Genomic DNA, 15,109 nt, shown 5'->3' on the forward strand with positions numbered 1-15,109 from the left:
TATAGATTTAAGTGTCAGGAAGTCGTTTCTGAAAGTATTTGTATGGAGTGTAGCCATGTATGGAAGTGAAACGTGGACGATAAATAGTTTAGACAAGAAGAGAATAGAAGCTTTCGAAATGTGGTGCTACAGAAGAATGCTGAAGATTAGATGGGTAGATCACATAACTAATGAGGAAGTATTGAATAGAATTGGAGAGAAGAGAAATTTGTGGCACAGCTTGACTAGAAGAAGGGATCGGTTGGTAGAGCATATTCTGAGGCATCAAGGGATCACCAATTTAGTATTGGAGGGCTGTGTGGAGACCAAGAGATGAATACACTAAACAGATTCAGAAGGATGTAGGTTGCAGTAGGTACTGGGAGATGATGAAACTTGCACAGGATAGAGTAGCATGGAGAGCTGCATCAAACCAGTCTCTGGACTGAAGACCACAACAAACAACATGATGCCATTTGTGTGATCCAAGTCAGAAATAATTTTTATTGATATTCTGTTTTTATAACCTCTACCTTCATTTTAGTAAAAATGTAAATGAAGAAGACACCATTGATGTGTGAACACTTGTGTAATATGATTTAGCAACCTACCCTGTTCCACTCACAAATGGTGCATGGCAGGAATGATTGTTGGTAAGCATCTGTATTACCTCTCATTTCTCAAATTTTCTTGTCATGGTAATTTCTCGAGATGTATGTGGGAATTGCCATTGGAGTTTGTTAAGAATCTCTGTAACGCTCTTGCACCAACTAAACAACTCCGTGATGAAAACCTGCTGCTCTTTGTTCTTTGTTGTATCTTCTCTATCTCATCTGTCAGTCTTACCTGATAAGGGCCCCAGACTGATGAACAGTTCTCAAGAATCGGTCAAACAAGCATCTTATAAGCCACTTCCTTTGTGGATGAGTTACATTTCCTTAAGATTCACATCCCACTTCAGGTTACTCTGCAAATAGTCTGGTTAATAATGAATAACAGAAAATAATAGTTCCCACTAACCTGATTAATATACAGTGAGGTAATTTGGCTGTATAGAATATTGGTAGTTGTTTGTTGGGGAATGTTCGTTGATATAACTAGTAGCCCAGTTTTGAATTATGTATTATTTGCACCAGTCTGTTCTTGTTCCTCATTAATGTTTTTCTTCTCAGATTTCCCCATTTGCAGCTACATAGTAAAAAATAGTGAAACCTTTTTCTCACCACATATCAACATACTGAGCAGTTCATGTAACAGAAATATTGAAATGCTTGCAGCTTCTTATTCTCCCCTCCCCGCACACGTACATGCCTTGTACCACTACTAGTCATTTCCACTCAGAAATAGAGCAGGGAAAAAATGACTGTCTGTATGCCTCTGTACAATCTCTCAAACCTCATCTTCACATCCCATATGTGAAATGTACATTGGTGGCAGTAGAATCTTTGTGTAGTCAGCCTCAAGTGCCGGTTCTCTAAATTTTCTCCGTAGTAGTCCTCGAAAAAAATATCGCCTGTACTTCAGAAATTCCCATTTGATTTCCTGAAGCATCTTCATAATACTGGCAAGTTGTTTGAATCTACTGGTAACAAATGTAGCAGCCTGCCTCTGAATTGTTCAATATCTTTCTTTAATCCAACCTGTTGCGGATCTCAAACACTCAGGACAGTATTCAAGGGTGGGTTACACTAGTGCCATATATGCAGTCTACTTTACGGATGAACCATGCCTTCCTAAAATTCTCCTAATAACCGAAGCCAACCATTCACATTCCTACTACAGTCACATCCTCATTCCATTTGATATTGCTTTGCAATGTTGTGCCTAGCCATTTGATAGACTTGACTGTGTCAAAAAGCACACTACTTATACTATATTCAAACATAATGGGTTTGTTTTTCCTACTCACCTGCATTAACTTTTCTACATTTAGATCTAGCTACCATTCATCACACCAACTAGAAATATTGTATAAGTCTTTTTGTATCCTGGTACAGTCACTCAATGATGATACTTTTCCATATACCAGCATCATCAGCAAACAGCCGCCGATTGCTGCTTACCATGATCACCAGATCATTTATGTTTATAGAAGATAACAGCCAACAGCCATCTTATCACACCTCCCTGGGGCACTCCTGATTATACCTGTGTCTCTGATGTACACTCACTGTGAAGGACAACTTACTGGTTTCTGTTACTTAAGAATCGTCGAGCCACTCGCATACTTGGGAACCTATTCTGTGTGCTTGTACCCTTGTTAACTGTCAGCAGTGTGGCACAGTGTCAAATGCTTACAGAAATCTAGGAATATGGAATGTGCCTGGTACCCTTTATCTATTGTTCGCAGGACCTCATGTGAGAAAAGGGCAAGCTGGATTTCCACGAGTGAGACTTTCTAAAACATTCTGATTTGTGGACATAAGTGTCTCGGTCTCAGGAAAATCTATTACATTTGAACTGAGAATATGTTCAAGGATTCTGCAGCAAACTCATGTTAGGTATATTGGTCTGTAATTTTGCAGGTTTGTTCTTTTGTCACTTTTATACACAGGAGTCACCTGCATTTTTTTCAGTTGCTTGGGACTTTCCACTGGGATAGAGATTCACAATAAATGCAAGTTAAATAAGGCTCCAATGATGTAAAGTACTCTTTGTAAAACCTAATTGGGATTCCATCAGGATCTGGCAACTTATTTGCTTTCAGCTCTTTTAGTTGCTTCTGTACACCATGGTTGCTTATTACTATGTCTTGCATATGGGAATCTGTGCAATGGTCAAATGACAGTATGTTTGTATAATTGTTGTGCAAGAACAACTTCTTAAATGCAAAGTTTAAAACTTCGGCTTTACTTTTGCTGTCTTCTACTGCCACACCAGACTGGTCAATGAGTGACTGGATAGAAGCCTGAGACCCAGTTCGTGAATTGATCTGGGACCATAATTTTCATGGGTACTCTACAAGATCTTTGGCTAAGGTATATGATGGTAGTTGTCGTAAGCTTCACCCATTGATCTATTTACAGATGCATGAATTTGTATTAACTTTTACCTGTCATCATTTGCGCATTCTCTTTTGAACCAAGAGTGCAACAGCCTATTCTTTCTCAGCATTTTTGACTTTTGTTGTTAAACCATGGTGGGTTTTTTCCATCTGTAACCGACTTATTTGGCACGTACTACTCCAGAGTTTGATTTACAGTCCATTTAAACTTTGCCCATAATTCCTCTATGTCCGTCATACTGGAACTAAATGATGTCAGTTCATTGTCTAAGTGGGATGCTAACAACTGTCTGTCTGCTCTTTCTAGCAGAAATACTTCCCTAGTCTTCTTGATTGACTTGTTAACCAAAGTCACTCTGAAGACATGATGGTCACGCTAATCCCATTCTTTACACTGGCGCTGTCGATCAGGTCAGGCCTGTTTCCACCTGTGAGGACTAAAATATTTCTGTTGTGTATGGGCTGTCAAACTAGCGGCTCAAGACAGTTTTCAGAAAACATGTTCAAAAGAAATTTGGAAGACTGTCTGTCTGTAGCCCCACAGTGAATCCATAGATGTCCCCATCTATACTCAGTAGTTTAAAATTCTCTCCAACCAATATTGCATGATCTGGGTGTGTCCATGTTACTGTCAATGGCTCTAAAACCACTCACAGCTGAATAGAGTGGCCGGTAAAATCATTCAACAGTTGATTTCACCTAGACCTGTTCTAATGCATAGACCAGGTTGGGTGTTCTAGTAACATAAGGACACAACCTGGTCAACTTTCATGCAGTAACAGTAGGTCATGTCAACTAAGAGAATACGCAAAAAAAGAAATGCCTAAAGTAGAGTTTAAAATATGCTACCTCAATATTCAGGGCATGGCAGATAAAAACTTAATTGTCAACGAATTTTCAAATGAAAACGTGATAGATATTCTATGTTTAAGTAAACATTGGTGTAAAGAGGATGAGCTTGGGTACAAAGTATTGGATGATTACACACTACTTAGTTGCTATTGCAGAAAACAACACTTACGTGGTGGGGTAGCAATGTATGCAAAAACACCTCTTGCACCAAACTGTGGCAGGATAGATCTCAATACCCTTTGTGATGAAATGCATTTTGAAATGTCGGGTATAGTAATTGAGAGCCTTAAGCTAATGGTAGTAGTAGTGTACAGGCCACCTAGTGGTGACCCCCATATCTTTCTGGAGAAACTTGAGGAACTCTTAATGTACTTATGTATACCGAAATGGAAAAAATACAATGTTGTCATTGGAGGGGATATCAATTCAAGTTTTGATGTCCTGCAGGACAGAAAAACTGTGACAGAGCTCAAAAATGTGCTTCGACAATTTAACATGTACTATGTTAACTGCAAACCTACCAGAGGCTCATCCTGTCTAGACAATATATTTACAAATATTAAGAGAACTTGTATGTCCACTGATGTAATTAGTTTCCCTTTCTCAGACCATGATGCAGTATATCTGAGTCTTAATAATGTAACTTCAGACTGCACCAAACCAGAATCTAAAACTGTGATTACTAGACCAGTGAGCAGAGAGAGGATGGACAGGTTTAGACATGCCCTCACTTATTTCAGTTGGGACATATGTTTCATTAGGCTTCAACACTGTTCAGCCGATATTGTATTCACAAAGTTTTTCTCCATCTTTTTAAATGTATTTGAAAATAGCATCCCTCTGAAAAAATGTACAGTGAATATTGGTAGTAATTACAAGAAAAGGAAAACGAAGGAATGGTATACTCCACAGTTAGGGCAACTGAAAAATACTGTTATGCTGTATTCTAGTCTGTACAAAACCAGTAAATCAGAACTGTATAAAGACCTGTATGCTAAAGCTAAATGCAAGTACAGGAAGGCAATAAATGAAGCAAAGAAACTGCATAACATAGTAAACATTGAAAAATCTAACAATAAATGCAAGAAGGCCTGGAGTGTAATAAACTCCATTGCACACACTAAACACAAAGAGGAAATTGTCATTAACCCAGGAGATTTTAATAAATATTGCATTCAGTCCATTGAAGAAATTAGTAGTTCAATAATCAAACCACCTGAAAATGCACTTAGTATTATGGACAGATGCTTTGAAAAGCTTCCCCCAAGCACCTTCACTTTCACAGAAGTGAGCCCAAATAATATCCTAAAAATAGTGAAAAATTTCAAACCTTCAGTTAGTGTTGATTACTATGATATGTCATGTAATTTGTTGAAAGATGTTATTGATTGTGTGATTTATCCTTTAACCTTTTGTGTTAACAAATGCCTAGTTGAAAGTAAGTTCCCCGACATACTAAAAATTTCTAGAGTTGTGCCCATATACAAAAAAGGGGAAAAGAACTGTCCCGCTAGCTACCGACCTATATCCATGACCCCAGTTTTTTCAAAAATTTTAGAAACGATTATGTATGAGCAAGTTAGTGCCTACTTGGGTAAACTAAATATAATTAGTGATAAACAGTTTGGATTTAGGAAAGGTAAGTCCACAACAGATGCAATGGACTCCCTAGTAAAATTAGTCCTAGATGTGTTCGAGGCTAGGGACTATGCCCAGGCTACATTTTGTGATCTGAGCAGAGCCTTTGACTGTGTAGAGCATGACACTGTGCTGAATAAGCTAGTTTACTATGGTTTTGATGACAACAGTATAAATATGTTCAGGTCTTTTCTAGAGAACTGTCAACAAGTTGTGTGCATTGGTAGGGAGAAATCAAATTTGGTTAATGTTAGGTACGGAGTGCCTCAAGGGTCGGTGCTTGGACCTTTACTGTTTATACTAATGATTAATGACCTGCCCTTATTCATAAAATCTCATACAATATTGTATGCTGATGACACAACTTTTCTACATAAAAGCTCTGATCTAGGTACACTGAAAACACTGACCGAAAATACCCTTGCTCAGTCCTCATTATGGTTCAAAGCTAATGGCTTCTTGCTAAATGAAAACAAAACCCAGACACTTTACTTTAGCCTCAGAGAGATTCCTAACTACCAGGAATTAGAAACTGTTAAATTTTTAGGTGTTACTATTGACAATAAATTGACGTGAGAACCACACATTAAAAATATATTGGGTAGGCGTTCAAGAGTGATTTTTCTAATTAGAAATTTAAAAAGACATGTTCCCAATGACTATGTGAGATCAGCATATTTTGCCTTCTTCCAAAGCATCATCTCTTATGGAATTTTACTGTGGGGTAGTAGCTGTCATGTAAATGACATTTTACTTTTACTGAAGAAAGTAATAAGAATAATAACGGATTCTGATAAAACAGAACATTGTAAACCTCTGTTTATTAAATTGCAGTGTCTTACAGTAGTAAACATATTCATCTACAATGTTTTAATGTACATTAGAAACAGTGTGTCTAATTTTGTGTTGAGAAGTGATATTCATAGCCATAATACTAGAAACAGAACATCTGTAGACGTACCATATCATAGATTATCAAAATCGCATAACTCTTACCTACTTCTTGGACTAAGGATGTTTAATAGACTAAGTGCTGACTTTAAAGAACTGCCTGTAAATATCTTTAAAGCTAAATTATACAAGCTACTAGTGAACAATCCGTTTTACTCCATTGATGAATTCTTTGAAGATGAAAATACTGTATTCTAACGTGTACCTATTTTATGTAAACCAATTCACTTCGATATAGTAGTTTATGTAGAAATATATGCTCTTGACTTTGTCTATTGCTGTAATCAGCTGAACGACAATAAAATTATTATTATTATTATTATTATTATTATTAATTGACTAGATAACTTCATTGCCTCACTCAAATTTGACCTCAGTAGAGACAATATTTTTTTCCAGTTGCAGTGAATACACCTCCTCCTATGGCATCTCATCTGGCTTTTCATTATGTTCCATGAATCACTAAATATCTCAGAGCTTCCTACTTTGGGTTTCAGTCAGCTCTCAGTTCCGAGAATAATTCGAACATGAGAAGTTTCTGATGGGCAGTAAATTCAGGAACTTTGCTACAAATGCTTTGACAATTTACTGATAAAATTTTGAGCATTGAAGTGTGTTTATCTGAGAACAGAGTGATTTCACTATCTGCGTATCATCTGGCAAATACTCATCAGAGAACCTCAGTCTGTTGCCTAGCCTAAAAAAAACCACGTGCACTCCATAAGTACTCTGCTAAATATTAGCTGCTTCCTTTGTGTAGTGCACCCCTGACCTATTGAGGGGAGTCCTTCAATTCCTCACCTGACACCGCAGGTCCATAAATCTGCAGCCAAGACTTTTACAGAATCAACCTCCGCCAGCCATCCATATGAACTGAGGATGGCCTCAGAATCCAAGTGACACGCATCATTAGTGCCGACGCGAACCACAACTTGCAGACAACTGCATCCTGCACACTCGATGGCCGCAGGCAGGGCCTGTTCCACATCTCTGATGAGGCCCCCCTGCACACATACCGAGTGCTCATTGGCTTTCTGCCTAAGGGGCTCCATAATGTGCCTAATGGTGGAACTCCTGATAACTAGTAAACCCCTCCCCCTGTGTGTCTGCACAGATCCTGCTGAAGGAGTGGGCACTTGTCCACTCACAGGGTGAATGGGCCAAGCTAGAGGACCAGCCTGCACATTGGCCCTCTGCCTCGAGCAATGCAAACACATTTCCACCCTTCACTCATCCTCCTGTGAAGGCAAATCCACCATGTTGGGTGCACTGGGAGGTGCCTCAGAAGGAGAGAGCATGGATGAAACAAGTGACACCTGAGGTGTTTCTCTGGCCAATCAGATTAATAACAAATGATGTATCTTTTTATCTTATTAAAATAAGCTCATTATGGTCCTAAAACAGTGTTTTCCATTTATATTATGAAAGTGAAGCAATCTTAGTCACTTGATAATGGGAAATAGTGTAGGATGATACACAATAATCACAGATTCTCTGTCAGTGAATGATTTTTATTTTCCACTTCTGTGAGTAGAAGTGTAAAATAAAAATCGTTCACTAATTTGTCAACAGTGATAATCTCATGTAATAAATAATGTTGTCCGTTGTAGGTTGTGTCTTATCAGTGGTTTTAAATATGGATACTTGGCGGGCAGGAAATCAAAGATGTAGATTAAGAAAATTTGTTAAGAAATAGGAAGGTATAGGTAGATTAGAAGATGCAGATTATGCAGATGTAAATGAAAGGGTCAACCATTTAATAAAGATATTTAGGAACACAGCAAAAGATATTGCAATTATGAGGAACAAAATGTATTGCAAATTTCAAAAAAACCTAATAGGTGTTAAATGAACATATATCATCCAAAATAACACACTGTTATACATATCCTTCATGACATGGCTTCAAGTAGTTCTGAGTAACTATGGCACTATTTATAATAATAATTCTTAATGTTATTTGTACATGTATCTGATGGCATTCAAACTGAAATAAATACTCTTGGCACTCTGGAAAATTCAGAATTTCAAGGACAAGAGAACAGAAAATAAAATTGAATAGTCACAGTATATACATAAGCTACATACATTACCATAAAAATAGTAAAGTGAATATGGAATAAAATTTGAGAACGAATAGTTTTTTGTGTTCTGGTACATTGAAGATCTATTCTGTATTAAAAGTGTAAACAAGTTAATACCTACTGTTTCTGTTTAAGAGAAAATACACCCTGTTTTGATTTTATTTCAGCTTTTTGATAAGTCAACTATATTAGTGTGTCTGCATCACATTTTCTAATTTATTGCAGGCAGAACATTGAATTTTATAGTCAGTTTGCATGTATGTTTTAGGCTGAGAGCTGTACACTGGAGCAGGCAGTGCGCATCTGTCAACAAGAGATTGTACGTGTACCCCCCAGTCCTGGAGGTGGTCCGGCACAAGCGACTCAGGTATATACTGACTGAGTGAGAGGCTGTTGTAGCTTCATATGTTTAGTGGTCTGTATTATGATGAGCATCATTCTTTATTGTTCATTTTGTTGCTTATTATTCCAATCCTTGATCACTGTTCTTACTGACTGCAGTCTGTGAGAGAGACTGTTAAAAACCCAACAAACAAATAAAGCTGGTTTGATCCATTAAAAATGGTTCTGAAAGCCTGCGACTGTGAAAACAATAGGTTTGTTTATAAATAACTCGTGCTACCAGTCACGGGAATCATTCCCTAAAACGCGTCATGCAAAAAATAAAATAAAGAAAATTGTGACTGGTAGCAGATGAGTTATTTATAAACAATAAACAAACAAATAAATAATAATTTTTAAATGCACACACCACCATTTGACTTTATTGTTGTTTATTTAATTATGACCCAGGTTTTGGCCTTTTATGCTGTTTCCAAGTGATTGTGTTTATGTCATTAACATATATTGCAGGACATCACAATCAAAATTTTGAGAAGAATTTTTGCTTGATGTCCTGCGATATATGTTAATGACATACACTCAATCACCTGAAAATGGCATGAAAGGCCAAAACCCGGGTCGTAATTAAAGAAACAACAATACATACAAATGGCAGTGTGTTCATTTAAAAATTATTGTATGACTGTTGCTCAGCAACACCAAAAACTGTTTAAAGAAACAATACACAGACATTTAAAATGAACAAGTGAATCTCAGTAACTTTCAGAATTTGTAATCTTTAACTAAGTGCATCATAATATAAAAACAGATGTAGGCATATTCCAGTTTTGGAGAACTATGTTGTGTCTACAGCCTTTTTTTTTTTTTTTTTTTTTTTTTGGCGGTAAGGGGGGGGGGGGGGAGGGAGCTCCAGTTGGGTAGTTCTAGTTAACCACTTATCCACCTTTGTTCAAACCAGTAGTTTCATATGCCTTTTACTCCCATGTTATTATGTAGTTGTATTTTTCTCCTTGGTGCTATACATTTCTAAACCTGTGAAGTATAATCATTTAACTGTCATATAGAATTTTTTTACTTAATTTTTTTTTTCCTTTGCTCTACTGTATGAAGTTTCATTTTCTTTGCTATTTGCATCTAGGAACAAAGTGAAGAGGAAGAACTTTTGTATTCTACGAAGATACTCTTAAATGGATGTATAGATTAGTGTGTCTTTGAAACTCAGTGATAAAATTAATTTCCCTCAGTTGCACCACCAAGGATTGTTTAATTCTAAGAAAGATTGAGGTGAAGATACAAGAACAAATTACAAGCAGAACATTGATAATTACTGCAGTGTGCATTAAGCTGCTACATAAATACAAACGTAGATTATATTCTCTTTTTATCTGCAGTTCATGATGTTCTGCGGGCAGTATCCAGTCACCTGTTTTCTGTGGTGTAATTTCATTATTTGCAGTCATGTAAAAGGCTTCTTTTGAGTCAAAGGTAGATAAGTGTTTAATATCTATTTGCGATAAGACCCAGATTGGACCAGGCTAGAGCAGAAAATTGAATTTAAACTCTCAAGAGGAAACATTCTGGAATTTTCCTTTCGTGATGTTAGGAAACTACAGAACCCTGGACAGGGATTTTAATCCTGCATGATCCAGTTGCTAGATCAGTGCACCTACCATTGTGCTAACTTGCTTGGTCTTCTACTGATTCAGTTGTTGATGATAATAATGACATATAAAATTGTATTTGCGGTTTCTCAGGTTTTCACAGTTTCATTGGTTAGTAATGTACTTCTGAGTGTGCTGCTGAGTTTTGATTCCATTTTGTGTCTTCTTCTTCTAGGGCAGCCAGCCGTGCTGTTATGCAGACTTGCTGCCTGGACTCAAATCAGACAATCTACAGTCTGCTTTAAGTTGGGGCAGTGAGTACCCATAACAGCACAGCTTGCAGGCCCTGAAGATGATGACCCTGCCAGTTGTTGAAATACTGTACAAAAAGTGGAATCAGTAACTCGGCTGTACAGTTAAAAGCACATCAGTGATCGTATTTTCTTTTCAATCATCCAACAAAACAGATATTGTCTATTTTTCATCTCAAATATTCCAGACCAGGTCCTGCCTTTCTTGTTACTCGTTGAAGTAACAGAAAATCATCAGTTTATACTTCATTTCAATTCTCTTGTTGACTTTTAATCACCATCCAAATTGCTCTTCAGCTGGACTTCGTTGAGCTTAATAGTCATAACAGAATGGCATTTTTTGTGGTTAATTTTGAAGCTTACACAGCAGTAGCATAGCAAAATATAAGTTTGGAAGTGAATGTGGCTGAACACTGTTATGTTGTCAATCTTAATTCCTGTGGGGATGGTGGTGGAGCTGGGATTGAAAGGGGGGGGGGGGGGGGAAGTGATGCAGCTGTAAGCACCCATTCTGCTCGTGCATGTTTTTTAATGTTATCCAGTCACCTTCTATTAAGTATTTGTTAGATTGCGTCCTATCTCTTGAAATCCAGCAATGGATTTCCTAGATAACTTTCTATTCACCTGCACTGCTTACCTCATTTCTTTTCATTAAAATCATTATTACAACTTCCACTCCAGTGAGTTCCCTGAGCTTTTTGTGTGTGTGTGTGTGTGTGTGTGTGTGTGTGAGAGAGAGAGAGAGTGTTGTTTGCCCATCCCCACAACCATGCCCCCCATTAATTAACTTCTATTAAGCCTACTTCCAAAGCTTGCTGAACAGCTCCCAGTTTTTAAATGGTTTAAAACTTCTTTCTCATTGTTGTAAGCCAAAGCAGATAGTACGCATCGATTGTAAACTTTCCATTTCAGAAATATTAGAAGCTTACTTTCATAAAACTCTGTTCATTTTAGTAAAGGACCTTTAGGCCACTTTTGCTTCTGGTTTATTTCTCTTCCTGTGCTTCCTAAATACAGTAATTTTGTAACTAGTTCTGTTACTTCATAGTTAATTTATACTGTTTTTGTTTTCAATTTGTTCAGCATACATTATTTTAACAATATTAGGAAAAGGATAGATTGCGACCCACCTTAAAGATGACCTGTTGAGTTGCAGACAGGCAGAATGAAAATACTGTTACAGATTATAAGTTTCAGCCAAAGCCTTCTTCAGCAAGGAAAACACACACATTTACACAAATAAGCTCCGGTTGGAGCTGCCGGTGGTAGCACTCGTGTGTGAGAGATTGCTTGCTTGTGTGAATGTGTATTTGTCTTTGCTGAAAGTGGCTTTGACTGAACACTATAATGTGTAACAGTCCTCTCGCTGTGCCCATCCACAACTCAAGAGGTCATCTTTAGAGTGAGTGGCCTTTTCCTAATATAGTTGATATTACAACCTGGAGTTTCCATACATTATTGTAATCTTGTTATTAAGTTTTGGGTGTACTTTCACATATGGTTTATTAAGTTGTACAGTATCATCAACAAAACACACCTTGTTCAGTTGCATTCCATTATTAATTTTTGGACGTACTTTTAGATTTGGTTTATTAAGTTATACAGTATCATCAACAAAACAGCTTGTTCAGCTATGTTCCATAAACACATATTCTCATCTCTTTTTCCCTGTTTAGGAATCTGAAAGCTTCTTTTAGAATGGCTGAAAATTGTTTCTATGATATGGACTCTCTTTGCCTGACTCCTCTTTCAAGTCTGAGTGTACCTTTGCCCTGATGAAACCTAACTGAAGTTGTTCACATTCATCCATATAATCTTATCCAAGCTAACATATGTTGAATCAGTGCCATATTTCCCAAGGGCTGCAGACTTGTTGAAACTGAATTGGAATCGTTTTAAAAATTTATGACACAAATTCCAAATCCTATTGTTGGTATTGCTAGGCAGATTGACAAAAGCAGATACTCACCTCTTTTTCATAATTAGAACACATGTATCTTGAAGATAGCAAACTTAAGCTTTCTGTTAAATGTGTTTCAGGGACAGTATCCACAGGCATCTACAAAACCAAACCCAGCAGCTGCAGTGCCAGCAGCAACAGCAGCAGCAGCTGTGCCAGTGTCAGTGGCACCTGCGAAGAAGACTCTTCCACCTGCAACCCCTGTCAACTCCACAACACCCAAAGCAGCTTCTGCTGCTCCTACAGCTCCGAGACCTCGTGGGCGACCACCAGGGAGTACTCGTGCAGCTGCACAAGCTGCCGCAGCAGCTGCTGCTGCCGCTGCTGCTGCTCCCCCAGTTACTGCGACGTATTCATCGTTGCATTCTATGCTAAATGATCCTCAAGCATTTCTTAATATTTCATCAATGCTTGACCCTTTAAATGCAGTGATGCAAGCTCAAATGACTGGTTTCCAAGCAGAACTCTTACGACATCTGGCAGCAAATTCTGTTGCACCCGTCTTAAATCCTCTCGCTGGACTGAGTGGTGCTGCTGGCTCTAGCACATCTGCAACTACCAGGGAGAGACCCAGTGTATCTATTTTACCGGTCTCCTCATCAGCATCAGCACAGTCAAAATTGAATGCAAAATCTTCTTCAGTACAGCCTAAAACATCTACTACTGGCTCTAGTTATGGAAAGAATGCTCCTCGGGGAATGCCAGCAGCACCTTATTCGAATATTTCACAGGTGTCCAAAACGCCTACTACAAATTTGATATCGTATCCGACAGTTAGAGATACTAAATATACAGGACAGAGTTCTCTTGATGCGGCTCCTCCAAGAAAACTGCCAGAAACATCACTTCAAAGTTTATCTCAACCCCATATCAGCGGTCCAGGAAGGAAGCAATTAAATAAAACTGTGACATCTATGATTACGTACAAACATGATGTAAATGTTACAAGTAAGAGTGGTACAATAAATCCCCCTGATAAAGTTCCTTTAAACAGCAATAAAGCAACTAAGTCTGGATCACCAAATACTGCTGGAAAGAGTACATATAAGGTGCAGTCAGCAGATAGTAAGGACGCTACATATTTTCCAAGGAATCAGAACAGTGAATCATCAAGGAGCACTGTAATGAGAGCATCCACCAGAACTCCCCTTGTATCAGGTAGCTCAAGAAATGTTCTAAATGACATATCAGCCTCCCATTCAGCTGGTATTTCCATGTTGAACAGATTACAACAACACAGTAGCCAGTTGGAGGTCATTCACAAACCAAAGAATTCTGCTCTTGATCTCCCTTCCTCTGTATCTATACCACCTTCCATTACCATTACACCAAAGAAATGTAGTCAGCCTAGCAGTTCAGAAAGCAAAAGTCCGAAGAAGATGAAAGACACTGTTTCAATTGTAGAGATAGGAAATGCAGCACAAAGAAGTAAAAGTTCTGGGCCGAATGTAATACCAAAAAGCTGGTCCCCTTCAGCATCTTCATCTGCAAAAGAGAAAGAGAAAGAGAAAGAAGGATCTAATGTTGAAGTCATAACATTAGAGTAGACAGTAGCTTTTGTTTTTCATCTATGAAATGATTCCGTGTGTGTGTGTGTGTGTGTGTGTGTGTGTGTGTGTGTGCGCGTGTGCGTGCGCATAGACACACACACACACACACACACACACACACACACACACACACAGCATTCTCATAATAATATTAATGGACAAGTAATATTAATGGACAAGTGTACAATGCAGCAAATTAAATATAATACATTTTAGAGTTATAACATTTACATAATCATCAAACTTTTAAAATTGTTATATTATATGAGCTCCAAATTGGATGTAATAATTTGTTTATAAGATAAATGTGTTTATGTAAATTAAATTCTTTTTTAACAAATTATAAGACAGGTATATTATCTGTTTGTTTTTCCTTTTTTAAAGTAAGGCATGAATGGATTTCTATTGTGTATGTATGCAGCATGGAGTTCCTCTTTGTAAGACATGCAGTACTTGTGTGACTCTTTTACTGTTTTAACATATCTGACAAAATGAATAAATTATGCTACAATAGAATATTGTTATTATTGTTTATGACTGCTTCTTCCTTCCAAATATTTAATTGGTTCCACCAGATTTTTATGAAAATACAGGGCAGAATTTGCAAAATATAACTTACTGGCAAAAATTTAATTTCTCTTGCTTTTTATGCTGCAGTTTTTTATTTCATAGATGGCATGATTTGTGGACATCCATATTCCCCTTTCCATTAAACATGTCCTCTTTTTCATGTATTTTGCCACTTTTTTTCATTTTCTTCATATGAAATTGTTCATAAATCAAATGTTTTCAGAGTCATCAAATCAGTTGACCTAATATGGCCCAAACCAATTTTCT

At 37.5% G+C, this 15,109-nt stretch overlaps 1 protein-coding gene across 1 annotated transcript in view; it reads left to right on the plus strand.

The window, feature by feature from the left end:
• LOC126199114 (calcineurin-binding protein cabin-1-like) overlaps positions 1 to 14,775 on the plus strand; it is a 249,429-nt gene extending 234,654 nt beyond the window's left edge. Inside the window, exons 31-32 of the mRNA XM_049935872.1 lie at positions 8,777 to 8,875; positions 12,803 to 14,775. Coding sequence (XP_049791829.1) covers positions 8,777 to 8,875; positions 12,803 to 14,269 — 1,566 coding nt within the window. The 3' untranslated portion in view covers positions 14,270 to 14,775. The remainder of the gene's footprint in view (positions 1 to 8,776; positions 8,876 to 12,802) is intronic.
• Positions 14,776 to 15,109: the final 334 nt, after the last annotated feature.

Source organism: Schistocerca nitens, chromosome 1 (genome assembly GCF_023898315.1).
Source record: "Schistocerca nitens isolate TAMUIC-IGC-003100 chromosome 1, iqSchNite1.1, whole genome shotgun sequence".
NCBI classification, from domain to species: Eukaryota; Metazoa; Arthropoda; class Insecta; order Orthoptera; family Acrididae; genus Schistocerca; species Schistocerca nitens.